General features: G+C 39.7%; 2 protein-coding genes across 9 annotated transcripts in view; one reads left to right on the top strand and one right to left on the bottom strand.

Annotated features, from left to right (window-relative positions):
* Dlg2 (discs large MAGUK scaffold protein 2) overlaps positions 1-10,921 on the bottom strand; it is a 1,973,059-nt gene extending 1,962,138 nt beyond the window's left edge. For 4 of the 8 annotated variants that reach the window (XM_006507767.4, XM_006507771.4, XM_006507777.4 and 1 more), the window contains exon 1: positions 10,298-10,918. In XM_006507767.4, the coding sequence (XP_006507830.1) occupies positions 10,298-10,319 (22 nt within the window). In that variant the 5' untranslated portion in view covers positions 10,320-10,918. Of the gene's footprint in view, positions 1-9,233; positions 9,390-10,297 lie in introns of all 8 variants that reach the window. The other 4 variants (XM_006507772.4, XM_006507773.4, XM_006507769.4 and 1 more) reach the window with 3 other exon arrangements.
* Positions 10,922-11,113: 192 nt separating this feature from the next.
* Positions 11,114-18,276, top strand: Tmem126b (transmembrane protein 126B). Its single transcript, NM_026734.2, has 5 exons — positions 11,114-11,214; positions 14,390-14,511; positions 16,151-16,344; positions 17,428-17,539; positions 17,948-18,276. Exons 1-5 carry the CDS (start codon positions 11,134-11,136, stop codon positions 18,129-18,131), a joined length of 693 nt encoding a protein of 230 aa, NP_081010.1. The 5' UTR covers positions 11,114-11,133; the 3' UTR covers positions 18,132-18,276.
* Positions 18,277-19,193: the final 917 nt, after the last annotated feature.

Below are 19,193 nucleotides of genomic sequence, written 5' to 3'. Positions count from 1 at the left end.
CTACCTGGGGGGCGGGGGGGGAGATCATGGTGTTTCCTCTCTTTATATCAACCTAAGAAATTAGAGGCTACCTCACACTCCGAAACACATAAAAGATAATATAAAGAAAGATCTTTTTAAAAAGATCTACTGACCACAATAGTCTATTAAAATAAATCACACTAGTATAAAATGGTGGGTTGATCCTTCCATATCAACCATGTTTTCAAACAATAAATAAAACTTTTGAAGAAAAGAATTGCACGCATGAAAATTAAGTAATAATCAACAGAAAAGATGAAGACAGCAAATTGCTAAATACAGTTTCTATACAGCTATCTACTAAAATATGTGTTCCACTTTAACAACCAAAACAAAAAAGAAGATGAAAAGAAAAAAAAATGAGTTAGAATTTAAATAGTAGAGATAATATCTGGACAGACAAAGGCAGATGTTGGTTAAACAACTTATAATTATTTTGAACATGTAGCTTATAAATGACTTTAGTATCTATCAATGAGAAATACTCAGAAGGAATATTTATCCTATGTATTTAAAAACACACATTGTGGCATTTTCTCTTTGTGAACACTTGTGTCAGCATCATATCTGAACAATGTTGCTCCCAAAGCTGGACCCCTATTACCCATAGAATGGGAACTTGACTCTGGATGTGATCCACTATCCAAAACTGTATTCTGACTCTAAGCATTTGCACAGCACTTTCCTATTTATAGAACAGTTTTTACATGAACTAGGTACTTGACTCTCATAATAATCTTCAGAAGTAATATTAGCATAGTTATGTTTTAAAATGAAGAATTTAAAGTTCGATTCTTGATTTTCTTTATGTAACTTTAGCCAGATTCTGCCAAATCATGGGACTCCAACACCCATCAGTCTCTGCTGCACTGTGATCCCACTCACCATCCCATAGCACCACTCCTTACAGGGAGGAGATCCCACTGTGATCCACTGTGATCCCACTCACCATCCCATAGCACCACTCCTTACAGGGAGGAGATCCCACTGTGATCCACTGTGATCCCACTCCCCATCCCATAGCATCACTCCTTACAGGGAGGAGAGCGCAGAATGAGCTTCTTCTACTATATCTGCCATGCACTTTGTAAACATGAAGCTACGTACATTATTTAGTGAGGAGAAAGTTTATAAATGGTAAGGGAGAAAGGGAATTAAAGGAGCGGTTTTTACAGGCCACTTGGTGGCATCAGGATTAAAAGACACATCAAGAATTCTATATTTGGGAGATTGGCATTTAGAGAAGGTAAGCTTTTTTTCTCCTTAAATTTCTCCATTTCTTTTCTTGGTACTTTATTGCATCAAGAGGGTACAAACACATGAACACACACACAAATGAATTTTAAGTTATTTTAGTTTTGCTTCCCAAAAACTAAACCCTCAAAATAGTTTGTCACAGAGATGAGAGATTTTCAAGTACAAAGAGTGGGATTTTTCCTGGTCTCTCCTTATTCCTAAGAAAAACAAATACATACATACATACATACATACATACATACATACACACACACACACACACACACACACACACACACCCCTACAGCAGCAAGAATAGGCTTAATAGGCTCTTCTTCCTATCAGTATTGCTACAAGGCAGCAAGACTCAGAAAGGAATGACATCATAATATACATAGGCAAACATAAATACAGGTATTCTATAAAATAAAAGTTTTTAACTTGGAAGTAGAATCTCTATCAGACCAGAAACAGCTATCTAGATACCGAATCTAATATCTCAGAAGTAAAATTTATATATAATATATATATACATATATATGTGCATATATATATGTATATATATGTGTGTATATGTGTGTGTGTATGTATATATATATATACATACACACACACACACACACACACACACACACATATACACACAGGAGCATATATACCACACAGAGTAGCACACATTTCAATGAAACTCAAACTAACTTTAGTGAAGTAGAAGAAATCTCAAAACAACAGAATTATTGTGTTCACTACTCAGTGACTAGGCATAAACATTACATTTGAAATGTAGAAATTAGTATTTCCTAAATATCTAAATGTATACATCAAGAGTCCAACTTGAGGCTGGCAAGATGACGTGGCTGGTAAGGTCATTGCCACCAAGCTCAAGGACCTGAGTTCCATCCCTGAGACCCACATGGTAGGTCACGTCAGGACAGAACCAACTCCTGCAAGCTGTCTTCTGACCTTCATACATTCATCTCAAGCCATTCATATATGTGTACAAACAAATGCACAATAAATAAATGTAATTTTAAATTTAAAAGTAGTCTAACCTCAAAGTCCGGAGCTGAGACAGAAGGAAGGACCATCCAGAGACTGCCCCACCTGGGGATCCATCCCATATTCAACCACCAAACCCAGACACTATTGGCATATGCCAGAAAGATTTTGCTGACAGGACCCTGATATAGCTGTCTGTTGTGAGGCTATGCCAGTGTCTGGCAAACACAGAAGTAGATGCTCACAGTCATCTATTGGATGGAACACGGGGCCCCTAATGAAGGAGCTAGAGAAAGTACCCAAGGAGCTAAAGGGATCTGCAACCCTATAGGAGGACAACAATATGAACTAACCAATACCCTCCAGAGCTATGTGTCTAGAGGATGGTCTAGTTGGCCATCAATGGGAGGAGAGGCCCTTGGTCTTGCGAAGATCATATACCCCAATACAGAGGAATGCCAGGGCCAGGAAGTGGAAGTGGGTGGGTTGGGGAGCAGGGTGGGGAGGGGGTATAGGGGACTTTGGGGATAGCATTTGAAATGTAAATGAAGAAAATATCTAATTAAAACAAGAAAATATCTAAATTTTTAAAATTAAATAAATAAATAAAGTCTAACCTATGATTATCTTATTATATATTCTTCTAGCCTGATATTCTGAGAATGGTCTAGTTCTTTGTACTGTATCCTGCTGGTGCTGTAGAACAAGAGAAGGAGGAAGAGGACAGTGATGATGACAATAGAGAATATGATGACATAATTCATATCATAAAAATAATGATTTAAAACAGCATCTTGCCTTTTCTACCTTGACTATGTTCTGTGTTCTATCATTTTCTGTATCGTGTGTTAAATATTACATCTTCCTTAGATGGCCTTGAGTCCTCCTCATCTGTTTCCATGGCAGAATATGTTAACAAAACTATGCATCGTTAAAATTTCTCACTTCCACATCTATATCCCAGTAGATCTCAAGAAACATATGGACAGAAACTGGAGAGATGACTCACAATGGTTAAGAGCACTTGCTATTCTTGCAGAGAGCCCATGTTCAGTTTCCAGCATCCACATGGAGGCTCACAACCACCTGTAACTCCAGAGGACTGGACACTCTTTTCGGGCCTCCACAGCCACCAGGCATGCACTTAATGCATATATGTAAATGTGAATAAAACATTCATGCATTTAAAATAATTTTTATGTTTTTAAAAAGAATCATAAAAGTACAGATGGAATACCATTGCTTCTCTGAAACACATCTGATAGATGGTAATAACACAACAAACTCTTAGTGGGGTGATAAAGGATTGAATATATATATAGAATATAAATTTCTTTTAAAATAATTTAATCATTACCTATGAAGCCTAATAAATTAGAATCTAAAAAATTTCTTTCAAATATTACTATCAAAATTCAATGATAAAGCTGTCCTAGAGCTCCAGAATGATAGTCCCCACTCCAATAAAACCTTGGAATCTCACTTCGACGGGGTTAGGTAGGTCCTCAGGGACTAACAAGATAGCATCGTCAGTAGAGAGATGCTACAAAATCTTATTCTCAGTCTTTGGGAGTTTAAATTACATCATTCATTTTTAAGGATTTCCTACATTTCATTATTCTTCTTGCTCTTCTCAGCTTGTTGCTTTGTATTTGAGACAGGGTCTCAACTCTGAATTTAAAGCCGGTCTGAAGCTTACTGTGGTAGCCCTGGGTAGCCTCAAACCTATATCAATCCTCCTGCCTCATCCTCCTAAGAAACTGGATAATGGGTGTGAGACACCATGAGCAGCTCTTGATCAAAAAGGCCTAAAATAAATGGGGTCAGAACAACAGTTTCATAATAGAGGTGACTTGGCCATAGTTCTTGAAATAGTTTTGCAAGACATACTAAAAACTGAACCCATGCAGAAAGCTTACTAGCTAGAATTTGAAATGACTGGACAGCAGAGTCTAGGCAAAACTCATGACCCTTTGCTGACAAAGCAACCTCCATTGAGGCTACAGAACTTTTGTATCTTGACTGCTACAAATGACTGAGCAGGAACTGTGGCTAGGAAGTAGATTCTGTGCTCTCAGTATAAAAGGTGTTGTGCAATTGAGCGGTATGGTAAAATATTTGGTAATCATTGGCATGAAAAGTATAAATATTTAAAAATAGGATATAAAGAGAACATATGAATACAAAATAATAGTGTTCTTATTGTTCAGTGAATATAATTATATAATGATGACGGATCAGACATGAATGAATTGAAAGCTTTAACTTAACATTTTTAAATCCAGTGTGTGTGTGTGTGTGTGTGTGTGTGTGTGTCTGAGTCTGTGTGTGTGTGTGTGTGTGTGAGTGTGTGTGTGTCTGTGTGTGTCTGTGAGTGTGTGTGTGAGTGTGTGTGTGAGTGTGTGTGTGTCTGTGTGTGTGTCTGTGTGTGTCTGTGAGTGTGTGTGTGTGTGTGAGTGTGTGTGTGTGCGTGCATGCGTGCGTGCATTCTCACTGACTAGACTCTGCTACCCAAAAAAGTAATTAGTAGCAAGTTGAAAATGAAGACTAAATGTTCGATTTTGAATGAAGCATAAGCAGTTTCCACAAAACTAAGCATGTCACACGTCTTATGTAAGAAGTAATTACTATATTATTTGCAATTTTCCTAATATATAACATGAATACAATAAAAGCAATTACTATATCAATTTATTTTATAACTGTTGTCTGATTCCTAACATCAGTTATACTAAATCAGTACATAAACACACAAAAATATTTTTTTATCTCTCTGTTCAGAATATTCTCTCCTTATGACTCTTGAATTGATGGTTGCTTTCCAACATCAAGAATCTATGATTACATGATTTCCAAACTTACTCTAAGAACACTGAGAAGTCTACTTCAGAGACATCCATAGTAAATTATTTATTTAGAGAACTCTCAAACCTTTGATTTTTTTTTTTCAGTCTTTTCTGGGCAGATCCAAGGCATAACTTTTTCAAGTTTTATTAGTTTTGAGGAAAAGATGAAGGTGAAAATGACTAGAAAAGGCATCTAGATAAAGGCCTGCCATGGTAAACATGAAAGATCACAGATAAACTTAGAAACACGAATGCAAAAGGGAAACAGCAGCCATTCAGGAACCATCAATAAACTCATGCCTAGGTACTCCTATTTACAACATCCAAAAATTGTCTTTAACTTAATACAAGCTAGAAGCCAAATGAGGCAGCACACATCTGTAATGAAAGCACACCAGAGACGGAGCAGGCAGGTCGAGAAAGCAACAGAAAGAAATGACAGAGATGTAAAAAGTAGCCACAGGTGATGAGAGGCTGGTGGAAGTCAGTGGCATACTACAACAACTAGGTTAATCCATAAAATGCTGGAGACAAACAATGAAGGAAGAAAGTGTTAGGTAGGAGGTTGGGGGAACCCTCCGGAATGCACCAGAGACCTGGGAGGTGAGAGACTCTCTGGACTCAAAGGGAGGGACCTTAGATGAAATGCCCGTCAATAGGGAAAAGGAACTTATACAGTCCACCTCCAGCAGAAAGACAGGGCATCAAGTGAGGGAGGGGGTTGTCATCCTACAGTCAAAACTCTGACCCATAATTGTTCCTGTCTGAAAGAACTGCAGGGATGGAAATGGAGAGGGACCTGAGGAAAAGAAGGTCCAGTGACAGGCCCAAATTGGGATCCAGCTCAAGAAGAGGTCCCAAGGCCTGACACTATTTCTGAGGCTATGGAGCCCTCACAAAAAGGAACTTATCATGATTGCCCTCCGAAAGACCCAACAAGAAGCTGAAAGAGTCAGATGCAGATATTTGCACCCAACTAATGGACAGAAGCTGCTGACCCCTGTGGTTGAATTAGGGAAAAGCTGGAAGCTGCGAAGAAGGGTGACCCTGTAGAAAGACTAACAGTCTCAGTTAACCTGGACCCCCGAGATCTCTCAGACATTGAATCACCAACCAACAGCATACACCAGCTGATATGAGGCCCCCAACACATACACAGCAGAGGACTGCCAGGTCTGGGTTCAGTCAGAGAAGATGCACCTAACCCTCAAAAGAATGGAGGCCTCAGGGAGTTTAGAGGTCTGGAGGGGTGGGTGGTAGGTGGTGGGCACATCCTCGTGGAGACAGGGGGCGGGAAGGAGGTATGGGATGTAGAACAGTAGGAGGGTGGGCCAGGAGAGGGAATAAAATCTGAAGTATAAATAAATAAATAAATAAATAAATCTGAAGTATAAATAAATGAATGAATAAATAAATAAAAGTTTTTTTTTTAAAGAGAATATAGTCAGCCAAAAGTCCGGCTATAAAAGATTTTAGCCATGAAATACCAATCTCAATTTTAAGCATGGCAATAAGATATATAACATCATCATATTTTAGATTTCTGAATTATATGCAACAAAATATAAAATATCCAGCTTCCTTTCTGAAGATATGCTGCCAATGCTCGTATATGAAAATAATATTTCAGTATATGATAAACATGTCTTTATATGAACCTGGTTATACACTGAGAACAATTGCAAAACATCAGGAGTAGATGTACACAAGTATAAAAGATACCCAGAAGACAACTAGAACATGTTTACAAAATCACAGACATGAAAGGGATCTATCACAAGTTAATAAAAGGAATTATTGCCTTCCCATACATAATAATTATGATTTTTTTAAGTTGAAGAATAAAACTTCATTGTACTAAAAAGTCCTATTGGAACAACTTAAACCAGCATTTTCTACAGAGAGCATGAAGCCCAAACTATCACTACCTTTTGTTGTAGGATTAATAACTCAACAGGACACTCTTTCATTCAATTCAAGGAGTGTCTGCAGCTCTCTATGGTCTTGCATCATATCTTACTTTGAATTAACTTTACATTTTTACAAACAAAAATATGTCAAAGATTGTTCTATAGGTTTAATTGTGAGTAAATCAAGCTACTTCTACAGATAATAGATTCCTGAAGTCTAAAAGGAAACTCAAGAAAAACAATAACAATAAAACAAAAGAGCCTTCAGTTGACAAAACAGGTCTGTAAGCATGTGCAGAGATGAGGGTGGGAAGGAAAGGTGAAATTGATGCATTTGACAATGAGTGGTTATCTTAAATCACAGTGAGTCAAGCTCATCCTAGCATATTGCATATCTATACCATGGAGCAATAAACTGAGGAAAGTATTCATAAGAATGAAGGACAGTCTTACCTAAAGAATCTAATTTAAAATCTCAAATACTTTTCTTATATTGTAGAAGCAGTAGACATAGCAATCTTAGCAATTAGAATAACAAAACACATGTAATAATTTGACTAGTTGCCTCTATTTCAAGCTATGTTAATATTAATAATTTTAATTTATATTGTTAAAGAACAATATAAATTCTCTAGATCAATTCATTATAGGTTAATGTTATTCAAATATATACCCTTTTAGAAGAATTTCTTCATAACCTTTAAAAATTTAATCTCATTATATCCACTCACTTTTTAAAGAAGAAAGGAAGACAAAGAGAATAACTAAATTTTCTCTTGAACTATTAACTTTCAATAATATGTGAGCAATTTCTGGAAGTTTTTTAAGAAACTGAGCCTGTTGGCTTTAGAACCCCTGAGTTCAGTCTGTGGACATGTTCATCAATTGTGGTTCTCCTCTTCTCTTCCTCCCTTCCTTCTCTCTCTGTCACTTTTAATTATAAGCAATGAAATAAGGTACTTCAAAAATATTTATCAGCAGAAATGGTAGAAAGTTAAAAAAAAAAAAAAAAACCACACACTGAGTTAAGGAAATCAAAGACATTGTTTATTGGCTACATTTCCCAAACCTTTCTTTCTTTATCCATATAAACCAATCATGTCCAGGTACAGCTCCAAAATATCAAAGACAGCTCACCTCTTTCAGTAAGTAGTCTCACGGGGAATGATAAAGGAGGAAACAATTCCACTTTTCAACCCCAGGGTGCAAAAGTACAATTCTCGATGGTTCAACAGTTTCTGATAGCTCTGTCCCCCTTTACATGGACTATTTTCCCAAAAAAGCATCTCATTGACTGTGTTTTTAATACATCTTCCAAACCCAGAAGCCAATGGATTAAATAACATAAAACACCATATGAATTCTCTAGATGTAACCTACAGTTTAGGTCTCTAATTCAATATCATAGCAATCAACATAACTGGACAACATTCGGATCTATACTAGCCCAGAACAATAAACTTCAAAGGTAGTCTAAATTTTTATTCAAAATTCTCCATAAACTTTATTACTGATGTCATCTGTAAAAACATAAAGGTCTCATTTCACTAAGCTTCTGTGGAACAAAGTTCATCTCAGCTAAGGTGAACCCTTAAGCTCTCTGATCTATAATAGACCATGCTCCAGGAACCCCATGGGATTCTGATCAAAGTGATAAGGGTTACTGAAAGGAAGAAAAGAGCAAGTATATGCTTTACTTGAGGGAATTTCCCAAAACATGTTACTGAATAATAAAATAAACTATCAAAGTTGTGAATTACCACGGAAGGGAAGACATACACTGGAATAAACTCAAATATGAAGTCTATTTTTAAGTATAAGAAATAAAGCTATGATTTTACAAATGTTGCCTTATGTTACACCTACATAATCATTCAATAAGTATCAAGCTCATGGGGAAAAACTCCACTGTACAAGTTTCTTTTTAAAAGATTATTTAAACTGAGCTTTAAACCCCAAACCTATAGCACCGAATCTATTCTGATTACAAATGGTGACATTAACTACCTGGTTCATTAATTTACATATGTCTATAGTATTACCTTAACTTTACTATAATAAAATATTACTGAAAAGGTACTACTGAGCAGATATTCATTGCAGTAAATATTTACTCAAAACCAGGCAAAATTTTGCCCTGCAATAGAATACAATTTAAATTACAAAAACCACAGCCAAGAAAAAGGAAAATCATATGTTATGTATGAACCTCATAGCCCACCTTTCTTCTTGACTGGCATTCTTGGGTCTCTCCACTGACTCTGGACTCAAGATCTCTGAGTTTCAGTCTCTGCTTGATCCAGCTGAATGGAGATGGAACCAGGTTAACTGTTGCAAATCTCTTCACCGTTCAGCCTTGATATCCAGGCTGAGTCTTCTATTTCAAATAAAGAAAAAAATGATGCCTTTCTCCACAACCAAACATTACACTGCCCAAGGTCTTCAAAGAAAAAAATAGCAAGTTTTTCAATTTTTGTAAAATATATATTCTTGTTTTAAAAGCTGAGAAAGTTATCTTATGCATAGAAAATGTTACTAAAACTCCTCTTCAGGCAGCAACACTTTTAGATGTTCAATAACTAACTCAATTAAGGCACAAACCAATTTTAGGACGGTTGACTTATTAATTTATACATGTTCGACATGGTTCGTAATAAAGAGCATCAATTTTTAGGAAAAAGTTTAAACTTCCCCTTCAAAAACACTTTTAAAAACGTCTTACTCTAGTCTTTTCAGGGGTGTGTGAGTTTGGACAGTTTTCTGGGGGCAAAAGAGAGATTCAAAGGCCCCCTTCTATTTACTGGTTCTGTTTCTCGCCCCTCAGTAAAACACTATCCAGCTTGTCACTTTCCTATTTTTCTTCTGTGGTCTCCAAGCCCCCAAGGCTTGATCCTTAATGCCCCTCAGATCCTGATCCTCCTGTGTATTAACTGAGAGGATTGAAAAGAAGGAAGGCAATCCCTTGGCATGGAGACATTAAAGTGACAGTGCTATTCAATGGGCACTTGATGCAGGATGATTTGGCGAAGCAGACTTCTTCACACTGGAGTCATTCACATCATGCCATCTCTTCGCAAACAAGCAGCTTCCTATCCGGCGAAGAAAAACACTGAGGCTGCTGGAAAGGAGAAACCAAACCTTCCCCAAAAGGTGTTTTCAGAGACGCTGTAGTAGTATTAGGCATGCAATCACACACTATGCAAATAGTCCGCGATTTCCTAAATGAGAGTGCAGCTGTTTGGCTTCCACATCCACCCTTTCTCAGTCTCTCTCCAATCTACCCACCTTCCTTTTGCAGAAAAGACATTTCTCTGCCACCGCTGGCCACCCCTGCCCACACCCCGATCTTATACAGAAGAGCACCGAAATGTCCTGCACCCTCCAAGCGATGAAGTGTTTCCTCGGGCAAGAGAAACAGCAGCACTAGAAATTATATAACTCTCGAATTTGGCTTGCCTAAGACATGGAGACTGGAGGGTCGGGGGTTGCGGGTCTGGCAGACGCTGCTGGGCATTTCACGTGCACGGAAGCGCGCCTGGCCTCCTCGCAGCACCATCCACCCCTAAAACACTGGCCGACCAGGGCTCTTCGGGGGAGCAGGGAAAAGGGATATTTCTAACTGAACCCTTTCCAAGCGGGGCTTGAGGGTGGACTATGGGGACTGAAGACTGTAGAGAGCAGGCTAGCCCGTGCTGCTGTGGCCGCGCCGGGGAGACGGGCTGGAGGCTCTGAGGAGGAACCTTAGAAACCACAGCCTTAACACACCGACCGGGCCGAAGGAACTACCAGGGCTCGGTTACCCCAGCCGCCCTGAGAAGAAGGCGCGCAGCAACAGGCCTGCGCCCGAACCGCCCCTGGTTCCCTTCAGGTTGGCCAGGCTGACAATTTGGCAGAGGACAAGGCAAGGCTGGCTAGGGGCGGGCCCCTGACCCTGAGCCTTCCTCGGAGCCAATGAGAGATCGCACTTCTGCGACGCCACGCCCAACCTCCGCCCGGCTGGAGGGCGCGGCTTTTGACTGGGTGGGGGAGTACCGGACTAAAGGTACGAGCTGTCAGACAGCTGCAAGTCCCGCCCCAGGCGCTCCGGCCACGCCCTCCTGTCAGTCACGTGAGGCGCTAAGATGGCGGCGTCCCAGCGACCAAGTTGGTCCGAGTCGAAGGTTGCTGGTGTTGTGCAGGAGGGAAATAGGGAAGCACCCCAGGTAGGCGGAAATCTAGGGTGGTGTGGGTCGCCTCCTCGGAGATGATGCACGTGAAGGATTTGAGCAAATAGAACCGAACCCGACTTTATGTAGAGTGTAATCAAATCTCTAGTTCCGAACAGCGTAGACCTGAAGTCTACGCCGATTAAATGCAGCTTGTTTCTCTTTCTCGAGGACCTTTCTTCAATTACAAATACTTTATCGCCTTACCCCACCCGGCCCGACCTCCAGTTCTCTCATTCTGTTTAAGTCTCCTGCATTTTATTGATTTGATGTGTTCTGACTTAACGCAAGGTTATGATGGCTTCTTGAATGCATTCACTTTTTTGATTACCCGAGAACCTAATATCCACCACGGCTGGACAAATCATGTTGAATAAAATTCTGAAGGTCAAATAATACACTTAAAGATACAACACACACACACTTTGCAGGCCATACGCCCACACAAATGCACTTAACGTGTATAAGGATGGTGATCTAATCAGTTGAGTGACTTTGAACTTCCTTAACTCTCAGATTAAACGTTGGTTGTGGCAAAAATCTTCATTTTCAGTTCTTGCTGAAAGACTTCCTTGGAATCTGATGATGGAGCACTTGTCAGGCCTGAAGCCCAGGCGTCTATACCAACAGCACAAAAATAAGTTAAAACAAAACAAAACAAAAAACTCTGGGCAAGTTAATAATCTATATCTCCTTAATTAAGGAGAGTGTAGTGAAACCCTTGCAAATGCCAGATGCCAAAAATATTTGCTGTTGCTTTTGATTATTTCAATATTGACTGTCCTGCAGCCATAATTGTGGGTACCCTTTTCCCCAAAGCTGTCTTAAAGGCCTGGAAATTTTCTGTGGGTGGTGAAGAGGGCTGTTCAGGGAATTGGATGAGAACAGAACAAAAATTTCTCTACGTTTTTTTGATTAGCCATGATGCTATTAATATCTGCCTTCATCGTACACTAGATGGATTGGTTAGAGAATCCTCCTTAGAAAATACTATTTCTTCTTCCATTTTTCCATTTGGATAGCAGAAGGAGGGGGGAGCAAAAGATGTAAGTCTAGTCCCCCCCAAAAAAATATAATTTGTAAAGTATTTTATGCCTGCTCTGCCCACCCCCCTTCTCAGCTATCTTAAAGAACTGACTTAAATGCTGTGTTGTATTAAGGCAGAAATACTGGTCTTTTGATCAATTGTATACCACCTTAAGAAGATCAAGGAACCCATTCTTTGTGTGTGTTGATTTCCTGGAGTCAGGCTCCATTTTTTTTTTCATTAATTTTAGGCTTATTATATGCTCATCACTTATAAATGTTAGCATGTCATCTGTAATGAACCTTTGACTTTATAACTTCTCATGGATTAATCTAGAAAATGTAGAGCAAAAAATAAAAAGCACTGAACTTTGAATCAGTAGACATCTCACTGATGAAATAAGTAAATATTTAAAACCAGAATTTTGGATTTGTAGGAAGTGTCCATATATCTTTGTTTGAATGAAATGGAATACTCGTAAGATACATAAAATGTCATAGTACCAAAGGATTTAACAAGTGTTTCCAGAGACCCAAAAGTCTTATGTATAGCCAGAAACTCAAAAAGGAATCTGGAATGGATTTTCTAATCTCTTGGTGAAACTCTTATGGTTCTTAATGTGGGCAACTATTGGCTTATCACATGGGACACAGAGACCTTACAAACCCTGAGTTCATTCCCTTTGTCCAGGCTTCACAGTATAACCCATAGCTATTTCTGACAAAGACCCTGCCTGCTTTCTACCCTAGGCCCTACTAGAAAACTGAATTGCAACATAAAGTCCAAGATAACTATGGTGCACTCCCTCTTCCCAGGCTGGAACAGTACCCAACTCTGACTTGTTGTTGTTGTTGTTGTTGTTGTTGTTTCTCCACTTTCTAAAGCACTTTCTGTTCTCTCCTACCTTCCCTTAGCCCCAAAATAATCTCCCAAACTGGCTTAGGCTTTCATGAGAGAAGACAAGTGTGGTGGTTTGAATAGGAATGGAACCCATAGACTTGCATGTTTGAATGCTTTGCTCATAGGGAGTAGCAATATTAGAAGGTGTGGTGTTGTTGGAGGAAGTTTGTCACTTGTGGGGGGGGGGGGGGGCTTTGAGGCTTCCTGTGCTCAAGCTAAACACACAGTCTCCTGCTGTCTTCAGATCAAGCCTGCCTACACCCCACCGTGTTTACTTACCTCCATGATGATAATGCCTCTGAAGCTGTCAGTCAGCACTAAACCTCTGAAACTGAAAGCCAGCCCCAATTAAATGTTTTTTTCTGTTAAGAGTTGCCTAGGTCGTGGTTTTGCTACACAGGAATAAAACCCTAAGACAAAGATAGATCTTTGTCAACATGCAGGTATTATTTCTGCTGTTACTTCAAGAGGATTAAAAAAGCTGGGCCTTCTACTCTTGGAATGAACAGAGGAAGCTATGCTGAACGAAAACAAAATCACTATCTCAGTAGCAAGACAAGCTTTCTGAAACTCAGTTTTCTAATCTATTGTCTTAATCATTGTTCTAATGCTGTGAAAAGACGCCATGACCACAGCAACTCTTATAATAGAGAACATTTAGTTCAAGACTTGCTCATAGCTTCACAGGGTTAGTCCATTATCATTTTAACAGCCCTGGAACTGAAACAGTATATCCTGATCCACAGGCAGCAGAGGCAGGCAGATTGACAGACAGACAGACAAAGAGACAGAGAAGCACCTGACCTGGCATAGGTTTTTGAATCTCAAAGGCCATGGATGCTCAGTGAAATACTTCCTCAGACAAAGCCACAACTCCCAATCCTTCTAAATCCCCATATAATGCCAGTGCTCCTCCCTGATAACTAAGCATCCAAATATATGAGCCTATGGGGGGGCCATTCTTCCTCAAACCACCACATATGTAAGCACAGAAATAGTCATTTTCCCAATTTTTATGTAACTCAAAAACAAAACAAAACAAAACAGAAAACACCCCATCTGTTAACTGTCAAGAGTCTAGTAACTGTTGATTGAATTGGTTTTCTAAAATATGTGAAAGCAGATAACAAGGTACCTAGAACATTCCTAGACTCTAAATGGACTTAGTCTGAACATAGCTTTATAAAGTTTTATGTAATATTAGTGTTGTTAGCTATTATGACTCTGAGATTTCATGTTTTCCAGGACATCAAGATGGCACTTTATAAACATGGTCAGCTGATTCCTTCCCTAGGAGATGCAAAGTTCAGAAGCCCGATAATCTCTGAAATTATAGAAAAGAAGTTTGAACATTATAGAAACGACAAGTAAGAGACACAGTGATAAGTGATCCCGTTACCTTACGTGTGCAGCCTTCCTATTCCCAGCCTCGGAGGGCTAAGAAACTACTTATTCTTTTTGCTTCTTTTTGTCGCCTCAGAAGTTTTTATTTCCTGGGTAGCGTCACTATATAACATCTGTCCAAAACGTTTTTCCTTTAGACTTTCACTATCTCTTGCAATTACTCTGATTCCAGTGGCAGCTTGAATTGCTATCTTAAACATTTGTCTAAGACGAGACTCTTCTAGTTCAGTGGTTGTCAGCCTATGGGGCATGGCCCCTTTGGAGGTTGCATAGATGCCCTGCATAGCATATGTTTATATAACAATCCATAACAGTTACAAAATTGCAGTTATAAAGTAGCAACAGAATAATTTTATGGTATGGGGTCACCAAAACAAGAGGAACTGTATTAAAGGGTCACAGCATTAGGAAGGTTGAGAACCACTGGTCTAGATACTTATATATGGGGGTGGTGTGGGGTTGGGGAGAATTGGCAACAGTGAAGTTCCAAAAGATGCCTTTACAAAAGTCCTGAAGACTCTTCTAGTAAATAATTCATGGAGAAAGAGAAAAACTAGTTCTTGAGTTGATTACAAACTGAGCAAAAATGGCAGTGAATTGAAATATTGGTTTGTTAGACTGAATAATTTCTTATGCTTCTTTTTATAAGACTTATTCTGTGTGTGTGTGTGTGTGTGTGTGTGTGTGTGTGTGTGTGTGTGTGACTGTGTGCCATTTATGTCGCCCATGCTAGAAAGCTTGCAGAGGAAGAGGAAGCTAGAGAAGGGCTTTGGATACGATAGAACTGTTGAAGCTGTTGCAAGCCCTCCGATGTGGGTTCTGGGAACCAGACCCCTTCTTTTGCTTCTTAAAAACATGCCCAAATATATTGCTGAGATATTATTTATAGAAATATTTTTTAAATTAAAAGTAATTAGTATGAAAGCATTTTGAAGGCTACCTGTATTGTACTGATGGCCAGTGATATTAGTCAGTTTAGCAAGGCTCGGGTGAGGACTCAGTGGCCAAAGCTCTGTATGTGTAAACACTGCAGTTTGGATCCCCAGAAACCCATAGAAATTCGGGGTGGATGTAGCAGTTCAAGCCTTTGAGGCTTGCAAAGACAAGTGATCCCCAGAGCAAGATAGCAGGCAGGACTAGTGTGAACTCTGACTAGTGTGAAAGAGACTGATGCTGATGATCTCAGCCAAAGTGCCGGAGGACTGAAGAGATGGAGAATGCGGAAAGGACTATGGCACAGTGATCTCATACTACAATTTTGACTTTTATTAAAAGAACTCAAGATTAAGTTAAATAGTAGTTAGACTTTAGAGCTTTCTCCATTCAGGTAGGAGCCAGAGTTAGGTCAAACCAAATATGGCAGATCTCGTTCACTGAAGTTTATAAACCACAGACAAATTATTTTAGAAGTATCTGGGCCAATTCACAAGTAGTTCTTTTCTAGACAGGCTAACCATGTGAAAATAGCTTTTTTTCTAGATGATCTTAAGCCATTTTTTTCTTTGAGACAGTTATTTTAATAACAAGAAATATGAGATGCTGGGTAAACATGGGACTCATTTGAAGAATGTTATGTTCAACTTTTGTCTTTGTTCCCGTTAGGACTTTAAATATACATGGAACTTTGGTCTTTGGAACAAGTAGTAGTTTGTCTGGCATAATGGCAAACTTAGTTTTCCGAAACAGTTTCAAGGTTAAATATGAAGCTTTGAAGACCTATGCATCCCTGACTACACTTCCAGTTTTGGCTACCATCGTTTCTTACAAGCTCTTTGTAACAGATGCTTTGCAATCAGGTTAGTTTAAATTCATCAATGTATAATGTAGCTATAACAAATTAAAGTTACCCATTAACTCAAACATTTGTATATTTTTATATATTTCTTGGTTTGCTCTACACAGTAGTCCTTGTTTTTGCTTTTTTTTACAAGGAATTTTTTTTCTATTGAGATTATACAAACCAACTACTTATAGTACAGCTAGATACATACACAAAAAAGTTACTGGAATGTTTAGAATACGATTTTTTGTTGTTGTTGTACACAGTAGTCCTAATCATGCAAGTGATACTCTCCATAGAACTGGAGTTAGGAGTGGCTTTGAACCACCATAGAACAAAACCTGGGTCCGGGTCCTCTGTAAGAGCAGCAAGTGCACTTAGTGTTAAGCCATAACTCACTCTCTCTCTCTCTCTCTCTCTCTCTCTCTCTCTCTCTCTCTCTCTCTCTCTCTCTCTCTCTCTGTCTTTCAGGACAGCGTTTCTGAGTATAGCCCTGGCTCTTCTGAAACTTGCTGTGTAGACCTGGGTGGCCTCAAACTAGATCCACCTGCCTCTGCCTTTCTAGTGCTGGGATTAAAAGCATCTGACACCATGCTCACCCAGGCATCTCTTTTTAATGACAGTTGTATTCCTGATACTAGCATATATACCTAACACGTAGTAAAAATGCATATGTCCAAGTATGTGACATGATAGTTTAGTATATTTTACTGTGGCATTGCTTGCTTCCGTAAACAGCACACAGAAGTGTAATCCCAGCATTTGGGAGGCAGAGGCATTTGACTATCTGTGAGTCTGAGGCCAACCTGGTCTATAAGTTCCTGGACAGCCAGGGCTTTTGTCCAGACGCTCTTTGTCTCAAAAAATAAAACAAAAAAGGCACATATAAATGATAAATCTCCGTTTGTTAACATACGATGAAGAGTTTCAAAACAAGATGCAGTTAAGCCTCTTAAGTCCCAGGGTTTGAATTCCTAATATTCTATTTACTGTTTACCTGTGGCTGCAAACAGCAAAGTAAGTTTGCTTTGATAGACAGCTTCACTTTAGTAGTTATCCTAAGTCTCAAAGAGAGGCTAACTTTTCTCTCGCCGTCTAGGTGACATAAGCAAGGAAAGCTGTGTTCTGAGGAGCGCACTAATTGGCATGGCATGCGGCGTTTCCTACCCCAGTGCTTTGGCTTTCTATAAAAATGGACGTTTGGCAGTTAAGTAAGTCCATCCATTCCTTCCCTTCCTCTTTTCTTTATTCTTGCTCACCTGGTCCCCACACCTCCCCACCTCCCCACCTCCATGTGTGTGTGTGTGTGTGTGTATGTGTATTGGGTTCTGGGAATCAAACTTTGGTCCTCACAATTACGTGGCAAGCATTTTACTGAGTGAACTGTCTTCCCAGCCCTTTCTCTTTCTAATTCTTTACTTTTTTTTTTTAATTGAAGGGGTGGTACTGATAAACTCTTCTTTTTCTTAAGCTACAGGCTAATCAAAACAAAATAGCTGACTAGCATTTAACGTTGTTATCTACAGTAATTAACCTACACTGGAAATGACCAGGAGAAAAGAGTAGCATTTGTTAGCGTGTCAGTCCCAGAGACATTGTTGGTTCTTTTCCATTTTCAGGTATCAGACTGTTCCACTGCCACCAAAGGGAAGAGTTATGCTCCATTGGTTGCTCCTTTGTCAAACTGGGATGAAAGCAATGGCTATTCCTCTGTTCTTTCAGATAGTAATGGGAGCTTTTACTGGCTTACATCATTACAATATATGTGAAAAACCACGTGCAAGGCTTGTGCCTGATGATTAACCAAAGACTCCATGGACTCCATGGAAGCCGGTTCAATGGCATGAACTTCTTTATAGACGGACTTTGCCACTGGTCTAAGAGGGAAAAGGAACTTTTGCCTGGCATATATCAGACACTCAGTAATTATGAATGTTATAAATGTTAAACAAACACAAGTTTCTTCTTTCTTTCTTCATTGTATGTAGGAATGGGTTTGAAGCCTCAGATCCGACCTGTGCAGATACAGTGAATTCCTGGTATGTGTCACTCACTATATGTAATAAGAAATGATCCCTAAAGAAAGACTTCTTAGAAGAGAAGTAAGAAATATGAACACATGTTATAAGATGGCATGAGAGATACATACTCTGAGGGAACTGAGACTGAAACTGTTAACTATTGAGGCAGATGTTTCAGGGGAAAGGAAAATGAGCTAAATGTTAAAGGAGGAATGGGAAGGTCCTAAGAAAGGAAAATATAGAAGGTGAGAGCAAACCTGAGATGAGCCCCAGTTCAGCACCACAGGGCCCAGGTGGGCAGGGCAGAGCACTCCTGAGATAACCCCAAAGGCCCCAGGTGTCACTAAGGTGAGTAAGTAAGTGGTAGAGAGATGGAAAAGAAAGAGTAGCAGAAGGATGCATGCACAGTGAAGAGAGACAGAACAGGAGACTTGAGGGTAGTGAGGAACAGCCTGATATGAGTACCAGTGATGCCACCTAAGGCTATGGTAAGGTCCTGGCCTTACTACCATGGTCCTACTACCAAGGGCCATGTCTGGGTCCAAGGCTCTGCAGAAGCAGAGGGTCTGTTACCACAAAGACTGGTAGACTTCTTGGGTTCGGGTTGCTGCCTGGGGCCATGTTGGTGTCTGAGGGCTGTGCAGGCTCCACCCCTCACCTGGGCATCCTGGAAGAGCTGGCCCAGAAGGCACGAGAGCAGGAATGCTGGCCCCACACCTTACCAGCTGCAGCACTTAGGAGAATGGGCCCTGCATTTAGCCCAGAAAGCAAGGTATGTTTGCTCATCTGTCCCATCTCTGAACTGCTGGAATGCATGAAGAAGGCTGGCCCAAAGCTGCAGGAT

Source organism: Mus musculus, chromosome 7 (assembly GCF_000001635.26).
Source record: "Mus musculus strain C57BL/6J chromosome 7, GRCm38.p6 C57BL/6J".
In the NCBI taxonomy this organism is placed as follows: domain Eukaryota; kingdom Metazoa; phylum Chordata; class Mammalia; order Rodentia; family Muridae; genus Mus; species Mus musculus.
The sequence above is the reverse complement of the archived record's forward strand: the minus strand, read 5'-3'. Positions and strand labels throughout refer to the sequence as shown.